Raw genomic sequence first — 17,991 nt, forward strand, 5'->3', positions numbered from 1 at the left:
TTTTTATTCTGCCAGCTTATTAACTCTTACTCCTTGTTTTGTACCATTTGTAAATTCAGCATGTAATCAAAACCTTCAGAAAAACTGTGTTGAATAAGACTCAGCTCTCAGGAGCATGGTGCCTGATGCCTCTAGGATGGACTGACCTCCAGCCTTCTGAAAGCAACTGCTAGCAAGCTGGATCCCCATGAACAATTCTGTGAGCCTATGAGGTTCACTCTGCCTTTACATTTTTAGGTGTTTAATTTTCCTCTAGAAAAAAATTTTAAAATTTAAAAAAAACTTAACTATGTAACAGATAAAATGAAACATCCTGAGATACCACCTCAATTTTGAAATTTTTAATTCTGAAAAGCTCTCCAGAAATTTGAATTTTGATATTCTCTCCATTTTTTACACCTCACCCTGCCTTTTAAACATAATTGTCAACAATGTGTTTCTGATATTTTGTGCATGTTCTTTTGTTCTTTCCCATTTGAATGTACATGGTAATAAGTGCCAGGTTAGATCTGTAGAGGTGTTTCTATTTTGGCACACCAGTGGTTTTCATCTTTGCATCAACTCTATTATTACCTTTTCCAGCAGTTTCTGTCCATTTTCCATCTTGGATGAAATCCAGTCAGGGAAGATCTGATTACTAGGTGCAGGGGTCTTGCCCAACTAGACAGTAAACCCAGCAGATCCAAGCTACCTCCACATCCCTGGAGGATGGATACACTTCAGAGCTGGCCTTACATTTATGGTTTTCTCATGTGAGTTGTCTGGGGATCTGGGAGCAGGACTTGGCCAGGGTATTTGCACACCTCCCATTCAGCTGCAGCCTGAAATATGGTGTTAACAAGCTATCTTACAGCCTCATTGGAAGCAGTCAGGTGGCAAGTTTTCCTAGAGAGTTTATTGTCCCAAAGATTGATCTACGCTACTCAGCATGAACTAAGAAAGGATTCGATGTTTTAATACAGAGCCTGAACCGTTAGTGAAATAACTCAACAGGCAAAGAACTTCAATGGATGCCAAAAGGTTTCAGGTAAAAGGCTGCTGAGGAATAGGATCTTAGCACAAAGCTCAAACGTTGCACAGATCACTTGCAAAAGGAAAGCACCAGTCTTGACAGTGGACAGATCTGGCAGTCACCCCCATAATGAAATGATCAAATCTAGCATCACTAATGGGACAACCTGATGTTAATGTGCTTCTTGATGAGATGATATCAGGAACACAACAGCAGCTTGCCCCAAAATTAAGCTTAATCTAATCAAGCATCTAGACTTAAACTTCCAGCTGACAAGAAATAGAAGGGGTAGAGGAACAAGTTAAACAACATTAAGAGGAAACAATCACACAAGTACAGAATGGGTGATATTCCATAATTAAACAGCCTCAACTCTAAATCATTGTCACTTTAAAAAGGGGACGGGAATATTCTCGGATTAAAAGAAATTAGAGAGACAACTTAATACAATGTATGAATCTTTTTTTTGTATCCTTCAACAAAGATAACTATAACAGTTTTTGGACATTTGAAAATGGAAAGTGTAGGTAATATAGAATTATTTTTTAGGTATGATAATGTTATTGTAGCTATGTAGGCTAGTGTTCTTAGGATGTTAGGGATGAAGTTTCATGATACAACTTTTATTTTTTTTAATTTTTTTTTTTAAAAGATGACCGGTATGGGGATCTTAACCCTTGACTTGGTGTTGTCAGCACCACGCTCACCCAGTGAGCAAGCCGGCCATCCCTATATGGGATCCGAACCCGTGGCCTTGGTGTTAACAGCACCGCACTCTCCCAAGTGAGCCACAGGCCGGCCCATGATACAACTTTTACAACTTTTAAAAGGCTATGCAAAATATATGAAAAGACAAAAATAGCAAAATTAACATTTACTGAATCTAGATAGCGCATATATATATATATATATATATATATATATATATGTTCATTGTACTATCCAGCTTTGAAAACTCAATAAAAGTGAAGCATATGTACATACACACAGGATACTTCAAAATGTTCATGGAAAATAGAATGACAGATAATACGAATACAAATCTTTCCATGAACTTTTTGATGTACCCTCATACATACTCATACAGTCTCTATTTTTCTTTTGTGCCTATTTTACTTTTCCAAGTTTTATGTTGAGTATATCCTATGATTAAATTCAGAATGGCAATAAAGATTATTAAACATATCAGAAGTGTTAGTGATTCCTGGGTCCAGCATTGATAAGTTAGCTTTACCCATTCTTCTTGTTGCTAGGCTGTGACTATGAAAGGATTGTCTTTCAGCCTTCAAAGAACTAAGACTCAAGTTGCTCCCACTAGATTAATGGTCCACTCAGAAATCGCCCAGGAAGCGTTTGGTTCATAAGTGTTCCTGAAAATTCCCCATCAATGGCACACATGTTTGGAATAGACTTCCTCTATTGCCAAGGAACATGGGCAAATTTAAGCCACTTACTAGCCTTTTGTAATGTACAAAAAACTATTTAAAAGAAAACTCAAATCAGGGAAGAAAAATGTCGGCAGCTATTTCTCTTTTTTTTTAGTTTTATTTTATCAATATACAGTGTAGTTGGTTTTCATGTCCCTTTACAGAATCCTCCCTCCCCTCTCCCTGTCCACCCTCCATCAACATCATATCTGTTTCCTTGTCTGAACAAGTTCAAGGAATCAGCAGCTCTTTCTAATCGTTGTGACTTGTAGATGTTGGGAGGGTCTCCCGTTTTTGCATTTTAAAGCGGTATTCCTGAGGTCCAGAATCCCCATTTGACCATTTTGAGGGAGGATATATTTAGAGAAGTATTTTTATAGATGCTTTCATAGTGGGAATACATTATTTGCATTCTGCATGCAGAACCCCCCCCCATTCAATTCAAAACAAATTCCAGCCAAAAGCTTATTTGAGAAATTTTTGAACTGCTCTCAATAAATAACTGATTTGAACTATAGCGCTACAATACTGCTATGCAGTTTGTTTATATTTTGAAGGCAATTATCTCCTGGTAGAGTAACATTTTGGGAAGTTTTGCTAAATGTCTCTGAGTCATGTCAGCTTTAAAATTTTTAAATTTTGCAAGTAGATCAGGAAAGGTTCTGAGCAAAAATTTTACTAGAATGTACAATGCTCCAAGAAGGTCCTCAGGCATTGTACTTCAGACACTTTCCAACAGTTTACTTTGATACTCAGCAGGTCAATCAATCTCAGGAAATTTAGGCAATGTGCACACTGCCTTTCACTCATTCTAAGAGCATGAATTGCATTTCTACTCTGCACTATGCTGCACTCAGTGAAAAATGTTGCCATTGTTGTCAGCCTGGGTAGAAACCTTTGAAGACGGTAAGACACTAAGGGCCAGTATGCACGGAAACTCAACTTCTCATCTTTTGGTAGCAGTAGGTGGTGGGTTGGGGATCTGAGGACCCACATCCTGTGGAGGGGCAGACTTCCCAGTTGATCCCCATAGCAGTTCCCAGGAGTTGTGAAAGTTATAGAAACGAACTTCATGCTCAAAAATATAATACCAAAGGCTCCACTAATCTGGACATCCCCAAATAGGTCCTCCACACTGAGCTGTAGACTGGCTGAGGTTTTTTTTATAGTATTTGAAAGGTGGAACTTATTTATTTATTTATTTATTTATTCTTGTCTTTTTCGTGACTGGCACTCAGCCAGTGAGTGCACTGGCCATTCCTATATAGGATCCGAACCCGTGGTGGGTGGGAGCGTTGCTGCGCTCCCAGCGCCGCACTCTACCAAGTGCACCACAGGCTCGGCCCCTGGCTGAGGTTTTTACCATGGCACAAAGCTTGGGCAGAAATTCCCATTCCTGAGTGTATGGTAAGGTTTCAAGGCAAGAGAAGACAGACTTTTGCCCGTTGGTGAAGGAAGCAAGCTGCAGGTGCCAGATTCTAATCCTAGTCCTTAAGAGTGCAGAACCATGGCTTCAGCTGTCAATGCTTTGAATCTTCTGTGCCCCTGGCAACCAGAGGAAGTTATGGGTGGATTCAATCTGGTAGAGAGTGAGGCCTCGAAGAAGAGGGGATGGAAAAGTCCCCTTGAGCACATCTAAAAATCTCCCAATGCATTATACAGAACATTCACCTTGAGCCTGGTGCTGTGTGCTGTATGGGAGGACAGGCCCTCAGGAGCTGAGCTGGGTGAAGTACAAGTGTGCTTCAGTGAAGATTTGTGTTGCTCTCTCCAGAAGAAATTCTATAAGGGGAAGACTTGCAGGCTGAGGGGAGAGAAAGAACTGTGGATCCTAGCAACTGTTCCATGTGATGTTTGGCTGCATGCTATATCCCTCATCCCTCATAGCCTAAGTTATCCAGCCATAGCTGATTGACATGGGGGCCCAAGTTTCCATGGGAAAACCCCTAAATTGTGTCCATAATTGGGGTCCAGACAATACATACACTGTAGACAGATAAGGGGGTCTGATGGAAGCTAGAGTACAAGGAGGGACAACAGGGAGTATTCCTAAAAAAAAGTCACCATAGTGCAGACAGAGTCTGGGTAAGATCAGCCTCTGGGGCCTCAGAAGAAGATGGTGGTTCAAGACAAGGTATGAGACTAGATTGGACATGTCCTGTTCCAGTCTCCTGAGCCCAGACAAAGGGAAGACTCTGGTTAACTCAAGAGGATGATAAACTAGAAGCCCTAGCAGTTGTGAAACCTCTCTTTTCTCCAGCAGTGGGCCCCGGCAGTGGTGTGTCACAGCCAAGCTTATCACAGCTTGCAAGAACTAATTATACCCATTTCTTCCCAACTCTTGTTCAGTGACCCCATATTGGTAGTTTGAAACTGGCCATGGTGGGAGTATTTACAAAATTGTAATTGGCAAATACTACAAATCAGGACTCCTGATTTGTACAGATTCTTCCCCAGAGAGCTGGTTGGTAAACATTTACCAGCACACCACTGACCCAGGAAGAAAATGGCCAGAGGGACAGGTGAACACAAAGAACATTCCTTCTACAATGGAGGACAGAGAGGACATCAGTGGAGGCTGGGCAGCGAGTCCAGGGACAATGCTTCAAATCCCATGAGTCAGCCCCTGTCCCTTTCTTTCTTCCCCATTGTGCTTCTTAGAGAGAATGAGCCAGTCTACTGAGATCACCCTATCTGTCTTTAGTGAGGATACAAAAGAAAATGGGGTCTGGGGAACTTTCAGATAATGCATGGCTGAGACCACACAGTTTTGAATACTACTTTGTATCCACTTAACATTGCAATGGTATGATTCCCACATCATTAAATATTTTGACCATATTTATAAATGATTACTTAATGTATCTTCCACTTCACGAAGTACTTTAACTATTCTAATGTTGAATACTGAACATTTTAGGTTGTTTCTGTTTCTGGGTTTTGTTTTTGTAATTTATTTATTAATATTAGAGTAAGTAATGGGAGTTAGCTGACACTGGACACTCTAAGTGGGCAGTTGGGGATGGAACAGTCATTTAATAACTGCCTTTAAGTCAGGGAACTCCCTCTGAGCTCCTTTTCAGTAGGCTGGAGATCCTAGGACAGTATAGATTTACTTAAATAGTATTGTCATAAAACACATTTGTACTTAAATTATTGTCTGCATTTTGGATTACTTCTTTAGAACAGATTCTTAGAAGGAGCACTACTGCTTATAAAAATGTTTTTTGTTTTTTTTTTCCCACCACCAAATTGCTCTTCCTGAAAGGAATATACCAACCTATGCTCATACCTGAATATGTGCAACAGTTTCACCAGCCCTGCTATTTTTCTTTCTAAATGTGGTATGATTTAATTGTTTTTTTCTTTTCTCATTTAGAGAGGTAGACCATTTTTCATGAGGTGGTTCCCCTGGATATTTGCTCCCCGAATGTCTGCTCCCAGACCCCGTGCCCTGGTTGAGCAGGGGCTGGAATGATGCAAGGCTCTGGGAGCCGCTGGGGTCAGGCACTGTGCTCCACTGCCATTTGAGGAGAATGTACCACAGCTGGCTCCTCAGCAAATGCTGAGGCCAGACCGCCCTCTTCAGCCTGGGCCAGGACAACTCCCCATGCAGGCTCCTTGCCCCCAGAGGTACTGGAGTGCCTTCGTGGAATTCTCTGAGCAAGCAGTACCTGGAAAAGAGGGAACTCTCCCACTGAAGACTATTTTCCTGGACCCACCAGGTACTGACAGATCAGATAATGGTTTGGTTTTCTTCCCTACAGATGTTTGAAATGCATGACAAGAGGTTTACGGCTTGCGTTTTGGGGGACAAAGCCCTAGTCACTTCTCCCCCCACCCATGTGGCCGCTAGGGCCCCACCCGTCTCAGGACCTGTGGCAGAGCAAATGCTTTCAGGAGCATCCCCTTGACGCCTAACCCAAAAAACCCCAACGGCAAGTGCCGGAAAGGGAGGAGACCTCACAACTCAGGGCAACTGGACGTGGTGGCCACAGCTGAGGATCTCCACCCACTGGCTCTGAACCTGAGGCCTGCTGCCGGCCTAGTCTACGGAACCTGCGTACAGCGACCTCGCGCGAGGACCAGTCCCCAACGAACCCCCGGTGGGTCCTAGCTGTAGGCCCCTTCCACACCAGTCGGGGGGTGCTCCTGAGGCCAGTGCGCTGCCACATGGCCCCGGGACGGGCTGGGGGTCGTAGGGTCACGCAAGGTCCTGAGGGAGCATCTGCGCGAGATGCACAATGTTCTCCAGAGTGTCGGAGCCGCTCCAGGCGGAGCTCGTTCGGCCCAGCGCCCGAAACCGAGGCGGCGCTGGGAAGTAAGATGGGGGAGGATGAGGGAAACGTCTGCCTGCGGTTCACATTTCTCCGGGCAGGACTGGGGGAGCCGCCTGCAGCTCAGCCGGCGGGCAGCCGGGATCTTTCCAGAGGCCCGACAGCCAGGCGCACGGCGTACCCCGAGCTGGCTCCGCGGCGCCGCAGCGGCCCGCTTTACCACCCGGGGCCCCGCTCCGAGCTGCCCGCCCCGGCGTCCCGGCCCGGCCTCCGCGCCCCTCCAAGCTCGAGCGCAGCGCGGACACCGCCGCCGCCGCCACTCCCCTCACATTCCAGAGGCCGCAGCGCCGTCTCCTTCCTCGCATTCCTGCCCCCGCAAAGGAGTCCCTCCGGCCCCCGCGCGGCCGCGGGGAGGAGGGGGCGCGGCCCGGCGCCTCCGAGCGCACATTCCTCCGCCGCGCGCGCCACGGAGCGCAGCGCCGCGTCCCCCGGCCCGCGCGCGGCCGGCGGAGCGACCCCGGCCCGGCGCCGGCTCCGCCCCGCCCCGCGCCCAGGGGTCCCGGGGCGGGCTCCGGGCTTCGGGCGGACGATGCGGCGGCACGGCCGGAGCGGCGGCGGGAAGCGGAGGCGGAGGTGACGCGCTAGGGCCGGCTGGCCGGGCCATGCAGCGCTCCCGGGCGGCCGCGGACGAAGCGGCCCTGCTCCTGGCCGGGCTGGCCCTGCGGGAGCTGGAGCCGGGCGGCGACTCTCCGGGCCGGGGTCGGCGGGGGCCGCGGCCTGGGCCCGGAGACGAGGCGGCGCAGGCGCTGGGCCGCAGAGGCAAGGGCGGCGGCGGACCCGAGGCCGGGGCGGACGGACTGAGCCGCGGGGAGAGAGGCCCGCGACGCGCGGCGGCCCCCGAGCTCGGCGCTCAGCCGGCGGGCAGCCCGCGGGCCAGCTTGGCGGGCTCCGACGGCGGCGGCGGCAGCAGCAGCGCCCGCTCCAGCGGCATCAGCCTGGGCTACGACCAGCGGCACGGCAGCCCGCGCTCCGGCCGCTCGGACCCGCGCCCCTGCCCCGGGCCGCCGTCGGTGGGCAGCGCCCGCTCCAGCGTGTCCAGCCTCGGCTCCCGCGGCTCGGCCGGCGCCTACGCCGACCTGCTCCTTCCCGGCGCCTGCCCCGCGCCGGCGCGCTCCCCGGAGCCTGCCGGGCCGAGCCCCTTCCCCCTGCCGTCGCTCCAGCTGCCCCCGGGTCGGGAGGGCGGCCCGAGCGCGGCCGAGCGGCGGCTGGAGGCGCTCACTCGAGAGCTGGAGCGGGCGCTGGAGGCGCGCACGGCGCGGGACTACTTCGGTGAGCGAGCCTGGCCGCGCCGGCCCGGGTCCGAGGGTCGGGGAAGGGGCCAGGCTGAGGTGGGAGGCTCCCGGGGGCTTGGGGAGCCGGCGACGATGCCGTGGCGGAGGATGTGTGGGTGAGCGAACCGCCGGGTCTGGGGTTTGTTTCCCTCAGCGGCAGCGCATCTAGGTCTCTCGCCGCGGAAGGGGTTCTGGCAAAGTGCGCTGATGCCGTTTCTGACTTAGAGAAAAAAGGTTAATAGGCAGAATAAGCCCTTGTCTGATACTTTTCTTTTGATTCTTGGCGCTTGCTTCTGCTCATCCTACCCGAGGCTTCGTGATCGGCACAAGGGATTCCCGCCGTCCGTGCTCCCTCCCCTCCAGCAGTAGGGGTGTGGACAGGAACGGGGTGGTGAAGTGGCCTAGGTGCCACTGGACCCCACCTGACCGAGGCTCTGATGGTGGTAGTGGCTGGAGGTAAAGAGTACGTGAGGGAGGAAAAAGCCCGCCCCGGGGAAGATGGGGACCAAGCCAGTCACCCTGGGCTGCCCTCCTCTGGGTTGTGCTGTGTATGTATATGGGCTGCTGCCCTCCTCTGGGTTGTGCTGTGTATGTATATGGGCTGTTTCCTGCAGCAGTCCTGCTTCTCTTGCATTTGCAAAGCCCACCAATCTCTGACAGCCTCCGTTTCCCAGCCCGGCCCTGACTCCCTGGTCCCTAGTCCTTTGGACAGCTCTTAGGGTGAGATTGTGGGAGGAGGAGGCAGAAATACTGTGGGGCTTGGGGAGAGAGCCTCTCTCTCTCCTTTCCTGATAAGCTTTGCAAGCGGGGTGGGTGGTTATCATGTCTGGGACTGAGGCTGTTCTGGGGTTTGCATCTTTTGTGCGTTCAGTCCGGCTAGCAGCTCAAGACTGCCCTAACTGGATCTTGAGAGATGAGGAGGCTGTGTGTGACAGGCCGATGGGGCCATTCCAGGCAGAGGGAAGAATGTGAGCACAAGGAGGCAAGTGAGTCTGTGAGATTGTTCCACTCTGCTCCCAGGAGTTGCAGCCAGGGAGAGTCAGGTGGTGGTCAAGGGTAAAGGGTTGGCTTGCCTTTGGGATGGGGAACCGCTCACAGCTGAGAGGTCAGGGTTAAAATTTGTGGTTTGGCAGGTCTTGTGGCTGCTGTCAGATGGCTGGGGAGAACGGAGGTGAGTTAGGAACAGCTGGGGCTGTCTTCTGAAGGGGACACTTTCCAGTGCTTACTACAGGGGAGACGGTCCATTTTCTGGCCCCTGTGCCCTACAGAGCCTGAAAGGTTAGGGTTGCATTCTGTTGGCCTCCTTAGCCACTCCTGAATCTTTATGTGAAGCTGGGTGGCCACAGTCCCAGGCAGGTAATATGGGAAGTGAGAGGCTGATAGTAAAAGACCTGGGGAGGGGGGTGGATGGGTGGGGGGAGTGCAGTCCTTCTTAAAGAACAGCTGCTGCTCAGCTCTGGCCTGTTGTAGCCACATGGCACTGTGAGGGGAATCATGATAGGTCTTTATTTTTTTCAAGAGAAGCTGAAATCAAGATTTAGGTAACATTTTCCCCATTTTTTAAAAATAAGGGGAACTTATTTGCTTGAACTATATGGTTCTGTTGATGTTTGACTTTTTTGAGCTATGAAAGTAGCAATTTCATATAATTCAACCTGAAAAATACAGAATTTTACAAAAGGGAGTCTGCAGGTAGCATGAGCCCAAGTGATCTCTCTCTGGTAAAACATCCTCAGTGTGTTTTTTCTCTTTGCACAATCCCTCATCCCTTCCTCTCTCTGGCTCTAGTACCAGCTGACCTCTTGATCTCTTTCTGCTATTCATTGATGTCTTTGGAACTTTCCCCTCTCTCCTCCCCAAGTTGTACTGCCATTAGCCAGCCAACAGCCTCGGGCTTCCGGAACCTCTAGCTTTGGTGACCTTCCTGCCTTCTCTTCAGCCACCCACTCCCAGGGCCACTCCCTGCTCTTCAGCAGTCTTCAGTTCTGACTCCAGCCTGCTTCTCCCCAGTCCCTCTGATTCTTCAGATCACTGTCTGCCCAGCAAAACCCTGCCTCTGAGTTGGGGCTGCAGCCCGCCTTTCCCATAGCAGGGCATGGTGAGCTCTGAGGAAGCCCCTGGGACCGTGGCAGATTTATGATCTTCACCTCAGTGGTCTTGGCACCATCCGTCACCCTAAGCCTTGGTCAGTTCCCTCTTTTATTCCCTCCACAACCTTCCTCTCTCCTCTGCCCATGCCTTTGCTTTCTACTTTGCTCGTCAGCAGTTGCAGTCTGTCTCCATCAGCTTCCTGTTCCTCACCTGCTGATCCACGTCCAGCCTCACTCTCCTGCTAAGAGGGTAAGGGTCCTTCATCTCCAACCTCCACCTCCTCCATCTTTGGCTTTCTTCTTTCCATTGCCCTTTTCCTTTGGTCATAAATATGTACAAGGGTCTTTAACTAAGGGAAAAAAGAGAAAGGGCAGGGCTGGCTGGTTAGCTCTGTTTGTTAGACATGGTGTTAAAACAACAGGTCAAAGGTTCAGATCCCCATACCAGCCAGACGCAAGCAAAACAAGACGAAAAAAGCAAAAACAAAACTACCAAACGTAGTGATCACAAAGTCCCCTCATCTCACCTTCTCATCCCAGTGCCTTGCTGAGGTTGTCTTTGCTTATTCAGAACTTCTCATTTCCCCTCAGCCATCTGCTTTGTCTCCTCTCACTTGACTGACCCAGCTCTGACGCAGGACACTGGTGACGCCCCAGCCCCAGTGGGCATTTTCCAGCCCTTGTGTGCCTGGATCTCACAGCTGTATCCCCCAGTGTGGAGCAGGCTGTCCTCAAAATGTCCTGCTCCCTTAATTTCTGAGACACCTCATACTCCTGGTTCTCCTTCAGTGTATTTTTATTGAACTGATGCAAGTACATATTTAGAGAAAAATCAAGCAAAACCAAAAACTACTAACAAGGTAATAGCCTTCCCTTTTGCCCGTTCTCCTATCCTGCTTCCCAGAGGCAGCCAAGAGTATATTCTTCTCACTGTTTATTCTAGTAACTTAATCAGGAAAATGACAAGGCCAGATATTCAAAGCTGATGGACGAGAGAGAAGATCCATTACTCTTGGAAGTGAGGGTACATCACTTTCACTTTAGAAAGATAAGTCTGGCTGTGGTTTGGGGCTTGGATTATTGGGGGCCAGGCTGGGACTCAGGGAGGAGCTGTTTGCATGAGAATGGACCTTCTGAATCAGGCCGGTGGGAGTGAGGGGAAAGGAATGAAGTCACGATTAGGGGGCAGAGGGTGGGTCACAGTGCGGTGACCAGTTACAGATTTCTTTGTTCCTTCTCCACTCCCATTGCTTCATTTGCCTTACCTTAAAAAAAAAAAAAAAAAGAATGGGGCAGAGAAACAGATTCAGAGTTGGCGATGAGGAGAGGGTAGATCTGGATGCTTTCTGATCCTGGGTACACAAAAGCACCATTTCCTCAGGGGAAAACCAGAGGCCAGATCTGTTTTGTGGGGAATCTGGAGCCCTGTTCTGGACATGGCATGTCTGGGGACCATCTGGGAGGTGGATCATTGACTCAGGATGGTGTCAGGGTTGGAGCAGAGCATGAGGAGCCCTTGGCAGGGGTGCTGGGAGAGGATGGAACTGCCCAGGGAGACTGGGTAAAGTCAGGGTCCCACGTGGAGACCTACAGATATGGTTGGTTTGGCCTCCATGTTTTCAAAGCACTTAGGTTAGTAAGTTCGGTTATGGAAGGATTGCACATACAGATCTAGATTTCTAGCTTTTCTTGAAAAATTAGAATCTCTGTTAATGCTGCTGGGGCTGCCTTTCCACAGAGTAGCTGTTGGTGAGCCAAGGCATGGTCACAACCTCTGTAGCTGCCTCTCTCTCCATTTATCTGGGTCTCCACTAGGCCGTCTTTGCACTCCTCTGAACATGCCCTTCTCCCCACTGGGGACAGTGTCTTCCTCCATTGGAATGCAGGCTCTTTGAAGGTGGGGACTTGGGTACAGAATCTCCAGCACCCAAACTGCAGGGCATGTGGCAAGGCCGTCAATGTCTGTGTGCTGACTGAAGGAGAGAATGAATGACCCTTGTGACTTGTGGCACAGATGAGGAAAGAGTGGCTGGGGAGGGTCGCTGCTGCCCTGGGGTGTGCTTGTGTGCTCTTCGGTTTTTGTGTCGGGGTCAGAAGATACGTATTTTTATTTTGAAGAATAGGATTTGGTTCATAGACAGCAGAAAGGATTTTCCCTCAGTCAAAGAGCAGATCATAGGTAAAGGGGCTTAGAACAACTTCTAAGTGTAAATATATGATAATAGTTATGATGGATGGCTTCAGTTAGCTGTGACTGTAGCAAGTGCTAAACTCTTTGAATCCTCCACCAACAAAGTCAGCAAACCCTAAGTCGTGGGTGCTAGTGTTAGTCATTAGTAACCGAGTGCTGTTGGCTTAGGGAAGTGAACTCACCCAAGGTCCGGCAGGTGGGCAACACCAGGATGGGGAGTCAGATGCATGTCCACCTGACTGCAATCCATGGCGCCAACCACTTCTCTCGCCTGCCTCTCTTCCCTAGGCATTTGCATCAAGTGTGGGCTTGGCATCTATGGAGCAAGGCAGGCATGCCAAGCGATGGGGAGCCTGTATCACACTGACTGCTTCACCTGTGACTCCTGCGGTAGGTAACCCCTTCCCCCTCGCCCTTGTCCACAAGTCCCAGGCAGATGGGCCACCCAGCTGTGGCCTAGGCTGGGGTGTGGAGGAGGCTGGTCAGTCTTCCTGGGCAGATGGGTTATGACTTATTTCTCTCTGGGCCTGGCCTCTTTGAGTGGCCCAGGTCCCTGGGAAGATCTGCTTGGGCCTGGGGAGGGAGGCATGGAGCCACTGAGGAGCCTTCTGCTGGCTGTGGGGAAGGGCTGTCCCTCTGTCCTTGGCTTTGGAACCTCCACTCTAGACAGGGTACCGGTGGCACCCAGTTGCCTGGCAGGGGGTATGAAGCCAGTGAGGGGCCTTCTGCCTGTGTGGAAGTAGGGGTCATGTTTCTTTTTCCTGCAGTTTATTTTTTGTCACAATTTTACACACAGTATAAACTATAAATGTTATAATTTAACCTAGACAAAGTTATAAAAAGAAAAAAGTAACTATAATCCAACCACCCTAATAAATCTGCACTCTTGATTTTCTCAGGGTTCTTCAGACATCTAAGCAGACATCTTTTATTTTTTTGCACTAATCATTTTAATATTTTATTTTACTAAAGTATAATACATGCACAGTGTTAAGTCAAATAGTCCTGAGAAGCTATTTTTGCACTAGCAAAAAACCACGTATCTTTCCTGGTTCCACTCGCCAGAGGCGGCCAGTTAGTATTATTTAGCAGTTTCTTTTAGCAGATACCTTCATATCTCTAATAAGCATATACTACTGTTTCATGATGTTTCAGTCTTAGACATGATCTACTTATTTTTGCTGTAATAATGAGGAATAGGTTCTTATACCATCCATTACTCCTTCTCTCCTTCCGTCTTCTCAATGTATTCATATCACAAGTTTTGGTTATCAGCAAACCCAGTTTAATATATTACTTTGACTATATAAGTATTATTTACCACAGAGCCAAGAATTGTACTGTGATTACAGCCCCTTTTTTCTATAGTCTTTTTTACTTTTACTGGAGATCTATTTTTTTGTTTTTTTCCCTTGTATGTCCTTGCTTTCTCATATCTTTGGGTTTTTTTTCACTCAAATGTTCCATTATATTGGGCATTCTACTGAGTTTCTACTGGGGGCTGCTGGCCCGTCAGTCTGTGTCACTTGCCCCCAGGGTCCTGTGTGGTTCTCACTCTGTGCCTTCCTGTATATACTCTCTGGATCAAATCCATGATTTCCTGGAAGCTTTCAGCTGCAGATAATAGGGAAGCTGCTGAGGAGGCTTCAACTCTAAGAATATTTCTTGGCTTAGTCAACTAGGAGCCCAGAGGTAGGACTGGCTTCAGGCTGGGATTGATCTAGTGGCTCAGGCTCTGTGGTTAGCTTGGCTGGGTTTCCCTTGGCTTTGGGTTTATCCTTAGGGTAACTTCTCTCATAGTGGTTAAATGTCTGAGGCAGCTAGAGACTTCAGTTGGCATTCCACTAGTCTGGAGGAAGAGGGAGCATCTCTTCTGCTCACTTTCTTGAAATGGGAAGACTTCTTTTCCGTAAAGGACCTAGCACATCTCCTTGTATCCCATTGGCCAGATCACCTCGCACATTCATTCCTGAACCAATCCCTGTGGCTGGGGGATGTGCTGTGATTTGATTGACTGACTTGCCTGAGTCTCTGAACAAATACTGTGGCAAGGAAAGAAGAACTCAGGCCCACCAGCAGATGTGGAGGTGAATTCAGGTTTCCCTGAAGCACATGAGGCTGTGTGAGGGAAGGTTGGATCCTGAACACAGTAAGGAGAAGAAGGGAGCTAGTGAGTGCCCAGAGTAGCCAGTGACAAAAAGCCTACACCAGACATAACAGAATATCCTAGGCTGGGCTGCTTGCACTGCACAACTTTAGGGGCACCATTCACTGTGTATGTAAATGGTGCCCCCTGGAAATGTGCAGTCCACAGCCACTCCCGGAGGCTGTAGTGGAACGGGTGTGAAGGATCTGTGCAACATGGCAGCCCTCTTCCTGAGAGCTCCCAAAAGGAAAAGACAGATCACACACACCAAAACGGGAATCAGAATGGCATCAGAATTTGGTAGCACCTTTGGCTGCCAGAAGACTTCAAAATGCTGAGTGAAAATTATTTCCAACTTGGAAATCTGTTCCCAGGTAAATATCAGTTAAGTATGAGGATAGAATAAAGATATTTTAGACATTTCAGAATTCAGAAAATTTACCTCCTACATGCCTTTTCTTAGATAACTACATCAGAATGAGGAAGTCGGTGCTGGAGACACTTTCGGTGGTTTCACAGCATTGCTTCTCTCCTCCTCCTCGCTATGTTCAGTATCCAGCCTTCCCTCACACAGCCTCGTGTGCTTCAGGGAAACCTGAATTCCCCTCCACATCCGCTGGTGGGCCTGAGTTCCTCTCGCCTTGCCACAGTATTTGTTCAGAGACTCAGGCAAGTCAGTCAATCAAATCACAGCACGCCCCCCAGCCACAGGGATTGGTTCAGGAATGAATGTGTGAGGTGATCTGGTCAATGGGGGACACAAGGAGATGTGCTAAGTGCTTTATGGAAAAGTCTCCCCATCTCTAGAAGAGGTGCCTCCTTTTCCTCCAGAAAATGATGAGTCCATTTTATCTTTTTTGTGCGTTCACTGTTATTGCATTTTCTGTCCTGTCCAAGAAATCTTTCTAGTCTTATGTTTTGGATGTCTGTTTTTATTTCTGTTTTTTAATTAATTAATTAATTTGGTGGTTGGCTGGAAAAGGGATCCGAACCCAAGACCTTGTTGTTGTAAGGCAACACTCTAAACCAACTGAGCTTACTGGCCAGCCTGTTTTGTAAGTGTGTTAAACATACCTACCTATTCTGTATGCTGCGTCTAATAATCTCAATATGTGATGTCTGAAATGCTGCTTCTATTGTGTATTGTTTCTCCTCACTTTTGATTATGATACCTTGTTTGATCATATGTTTTGAAGTTTTCGATTGTGGAAGTCTATCTGCTGGAATTTGCTGAGGTCTATGTTGAGGGTACGTTTTCTCAGGGAATGTTTTAAACATTTTTATTAAGGTAAGTTTTTCCTTAATATAAATTGAGTTGAAAAAATTCAAAAATGGAATAGAGGCAAAAATTTTTTCAATGCGTATTCTTATGTACTCATGCAGTGTATTGCCATACAGTCATTTTTCTTTTCTTTTTTTTTTTTTTGTCTTTTTTGTGACTGGTAAGGGGATCGCAACCCTTGGCTTGGTGTCGCCCACACTGCGCTCAGCCAGTGAGCGCACTGGCCATCCCTATATAGGATCCGAACCCACGGCCGGAGCGCTGCTGTGCTCCCAGTGCTGCACTCTCCCGAGTGAGCCATGGGGTCGGCCCCGTCATTTTTCTTTTTGATGCACAAATTTTACCAAATTTGAGCAGATAAAGTCCCTTCAAGTTGGCTTCTGTGCCCTTTGGATATGTCTTGGTCATTCTTTGAGTACTTCTTTATTCTGGCAGAATCTGTTCCCTGTCTGTCTTTGTTATCATTTTAAATTGATAACAATTTACATACAATACAACAAACAGATCTTAATTATATAGGTAAAAGATTTTGGACAGATGTATACATTTATGTAACTCACACCCCTAACAAAGATATGATAAATTTTAAACACCCTAGAAACTTTCATCTTTCCCTTTCTCAGACTACTCCAGTTTATCATACCTGCTCATCAGTAATCTGATTTCTGCCACTATAGATTAGTTTGTCTGTTCTGAAATTCATATAAATGCATTCATATCATACATACCATTTTGTGGCTGATTTATTTTGCGGAGCATGTCCTTTTTTAAAAATCCATGTTGTTGCATGGATTTTTATTGCTTTTTATTTTGAATAGCTGGATAGAAATGCATTTCTTTTTTTTATTGCTGAATAGGAATCTATTGCATGTATGACCACGATTTGTTTATCCGTTTAACTGTTGATAGATACTAGGTTCTTTGAACATTCTTGTAGAGTTCATTTTGTGGACATATGTTTTCATTTCTCTTGAGTAAATTCCAAGGAGTGGAATTTCTAGGTCATAGGGTAAGTGCATGTTTAACTTTATAAGAAACTGCCAAACTGTTTTCTAAAGGAGTCATACCAGTTTGCACTCCTACTAGAAATGTAAGAGAGTTGGGTTAGTCTCCGTGTTTGCCAACAGTTGGTATTTTAGTCTTTTTAATTTTAGCCATTCTGGTGAATATGAAGTGATATCTCCATGTGTTTTTTTTTTTTTTTTTTTTTTTTGTGACTGCTAAGGGAATCGTAACCCTTGGCTTGGTGTCACCTGCACCGCGCTCCAGCCAGTGAGCGCACCGGCCAGCCCTAAATAGGATCCGAACCTGTGGCCTCGGCAGTGCCACTGTGCTCCCCAGCGCTGCACTCTCCCGAGCGAGCCACAGGGTCAGCCCTCTCCATGTGGTTTTAATTTGCATTTTCCTGATAACAAATGAGGTTAAGCACCTTTTTTTTTTTTTTTTTTTTGCTTTTTGGCCATTAATGCATCTTCTTTTGTGAAGTTTGTTCAAGGCTTTTGCCTATTTGTTTTATTGTGACTTGTTTGTCTTAATTCTTGAGTTGTAGGAGTTTACATATATATGAGTATATTCTGAATACAAATTCTTTGTCAGATATATGTTTTGTGACTTTTCTCCTAGTGGAATTTTCAAAAATATTTTTAATGATGTCTTTTGATGAAAAATCTTAAATTTTGATGATGCCTAATTTTGCAATTTTTTGTATGTGATAATAGTTATTGCTTTCTGTGTTTTAAAAAATCTTTGTCCTCCTTTAGTCATGGAGATAGTGTTCTGTGTTTTCTTCTAGAAGTTTTAGGTTTCTAACTTTAATGTTTAGGTTGATACCTCATTTCATATTAATTTTTGTTCATGGTGTGAGGTAAGGAGTTGAGTTTTTTTGTTTTGTTCTGTTTTATGTAAGGATATCCAGTTGTTCCAGCACCATGTTCTGAAAAGACTTTGCTTTTCTTCCTTGCATGTGTGTTGAAATATTTATGGATGTATTTTTGGACTCTATTCTGTCCCATTGGTCTTTTTGTTTCTCCTTTACCTCAATATCACACTATCTTGATTACTATAAGTCTGTAAAATAGATAGTGTAAGTCTTTCAGGTTTGTTGACCTTTTTAAACATTATTTTGGCTATTCTAGGTCTAGGTTTTATATAAATTTTAGAATTGGCATGTTAGTTTCTACAAAAAAAGAAAAAAGAGTGCTTGGGTCTTGATTGGGTAGCATTTGGGGAGAATTA

At 47.1% G+C, this 17,991-nt stretch overlaps 1 protein-coding gene across 5 annotated transcripts in view; it reads left to right on the forward strand.

The window, feature by feature from the left end:
• Positions 1-7,241: 7,241 nt before the first annotated feature.
• WTIP (WT1 interacting protein) overlaps positions 7,242-17,991 on the forward strand; it is a 103,751-nt gene continuing 93,001 nt past the window's right edge. For all 5 annotated transcript variants that reach the window (XR_010024637.1, XM_063111751.1, XM_063111752.1 and 2 more), the window contains exons 1-2: positions 7,242-8,045; positions 12,617-12,718. Coding sequence is in view for 4 of the 5 variants with exons in the window: in XM_063111751.1 (XP_062967821.1) it covers positions 7,379-8,045; positions 12,617-12,718 (769 nt within the window). In the remaining variant the exon portion in view is untranslated. The remainder of the gene's footprint in view (positions 8,046-12,616; positions 12,719-17,991) is intronic.

The sequence above is a fragment of the Cynocephalus volans genome, chromosome 10 (assembly GCF_027409185.1).
Source record: "Cynocephalus volans isolate mCynVol1 chromosome 10, mCynVol1.pri, whole genome shotgun sequence".
Taxonomy (NCBI): Eukaryota; Metazoa; Chordata; class Mammalia; order Dermoptera; family Cynocephalidae; genus Cynocephalus; species Cynocephalus volans.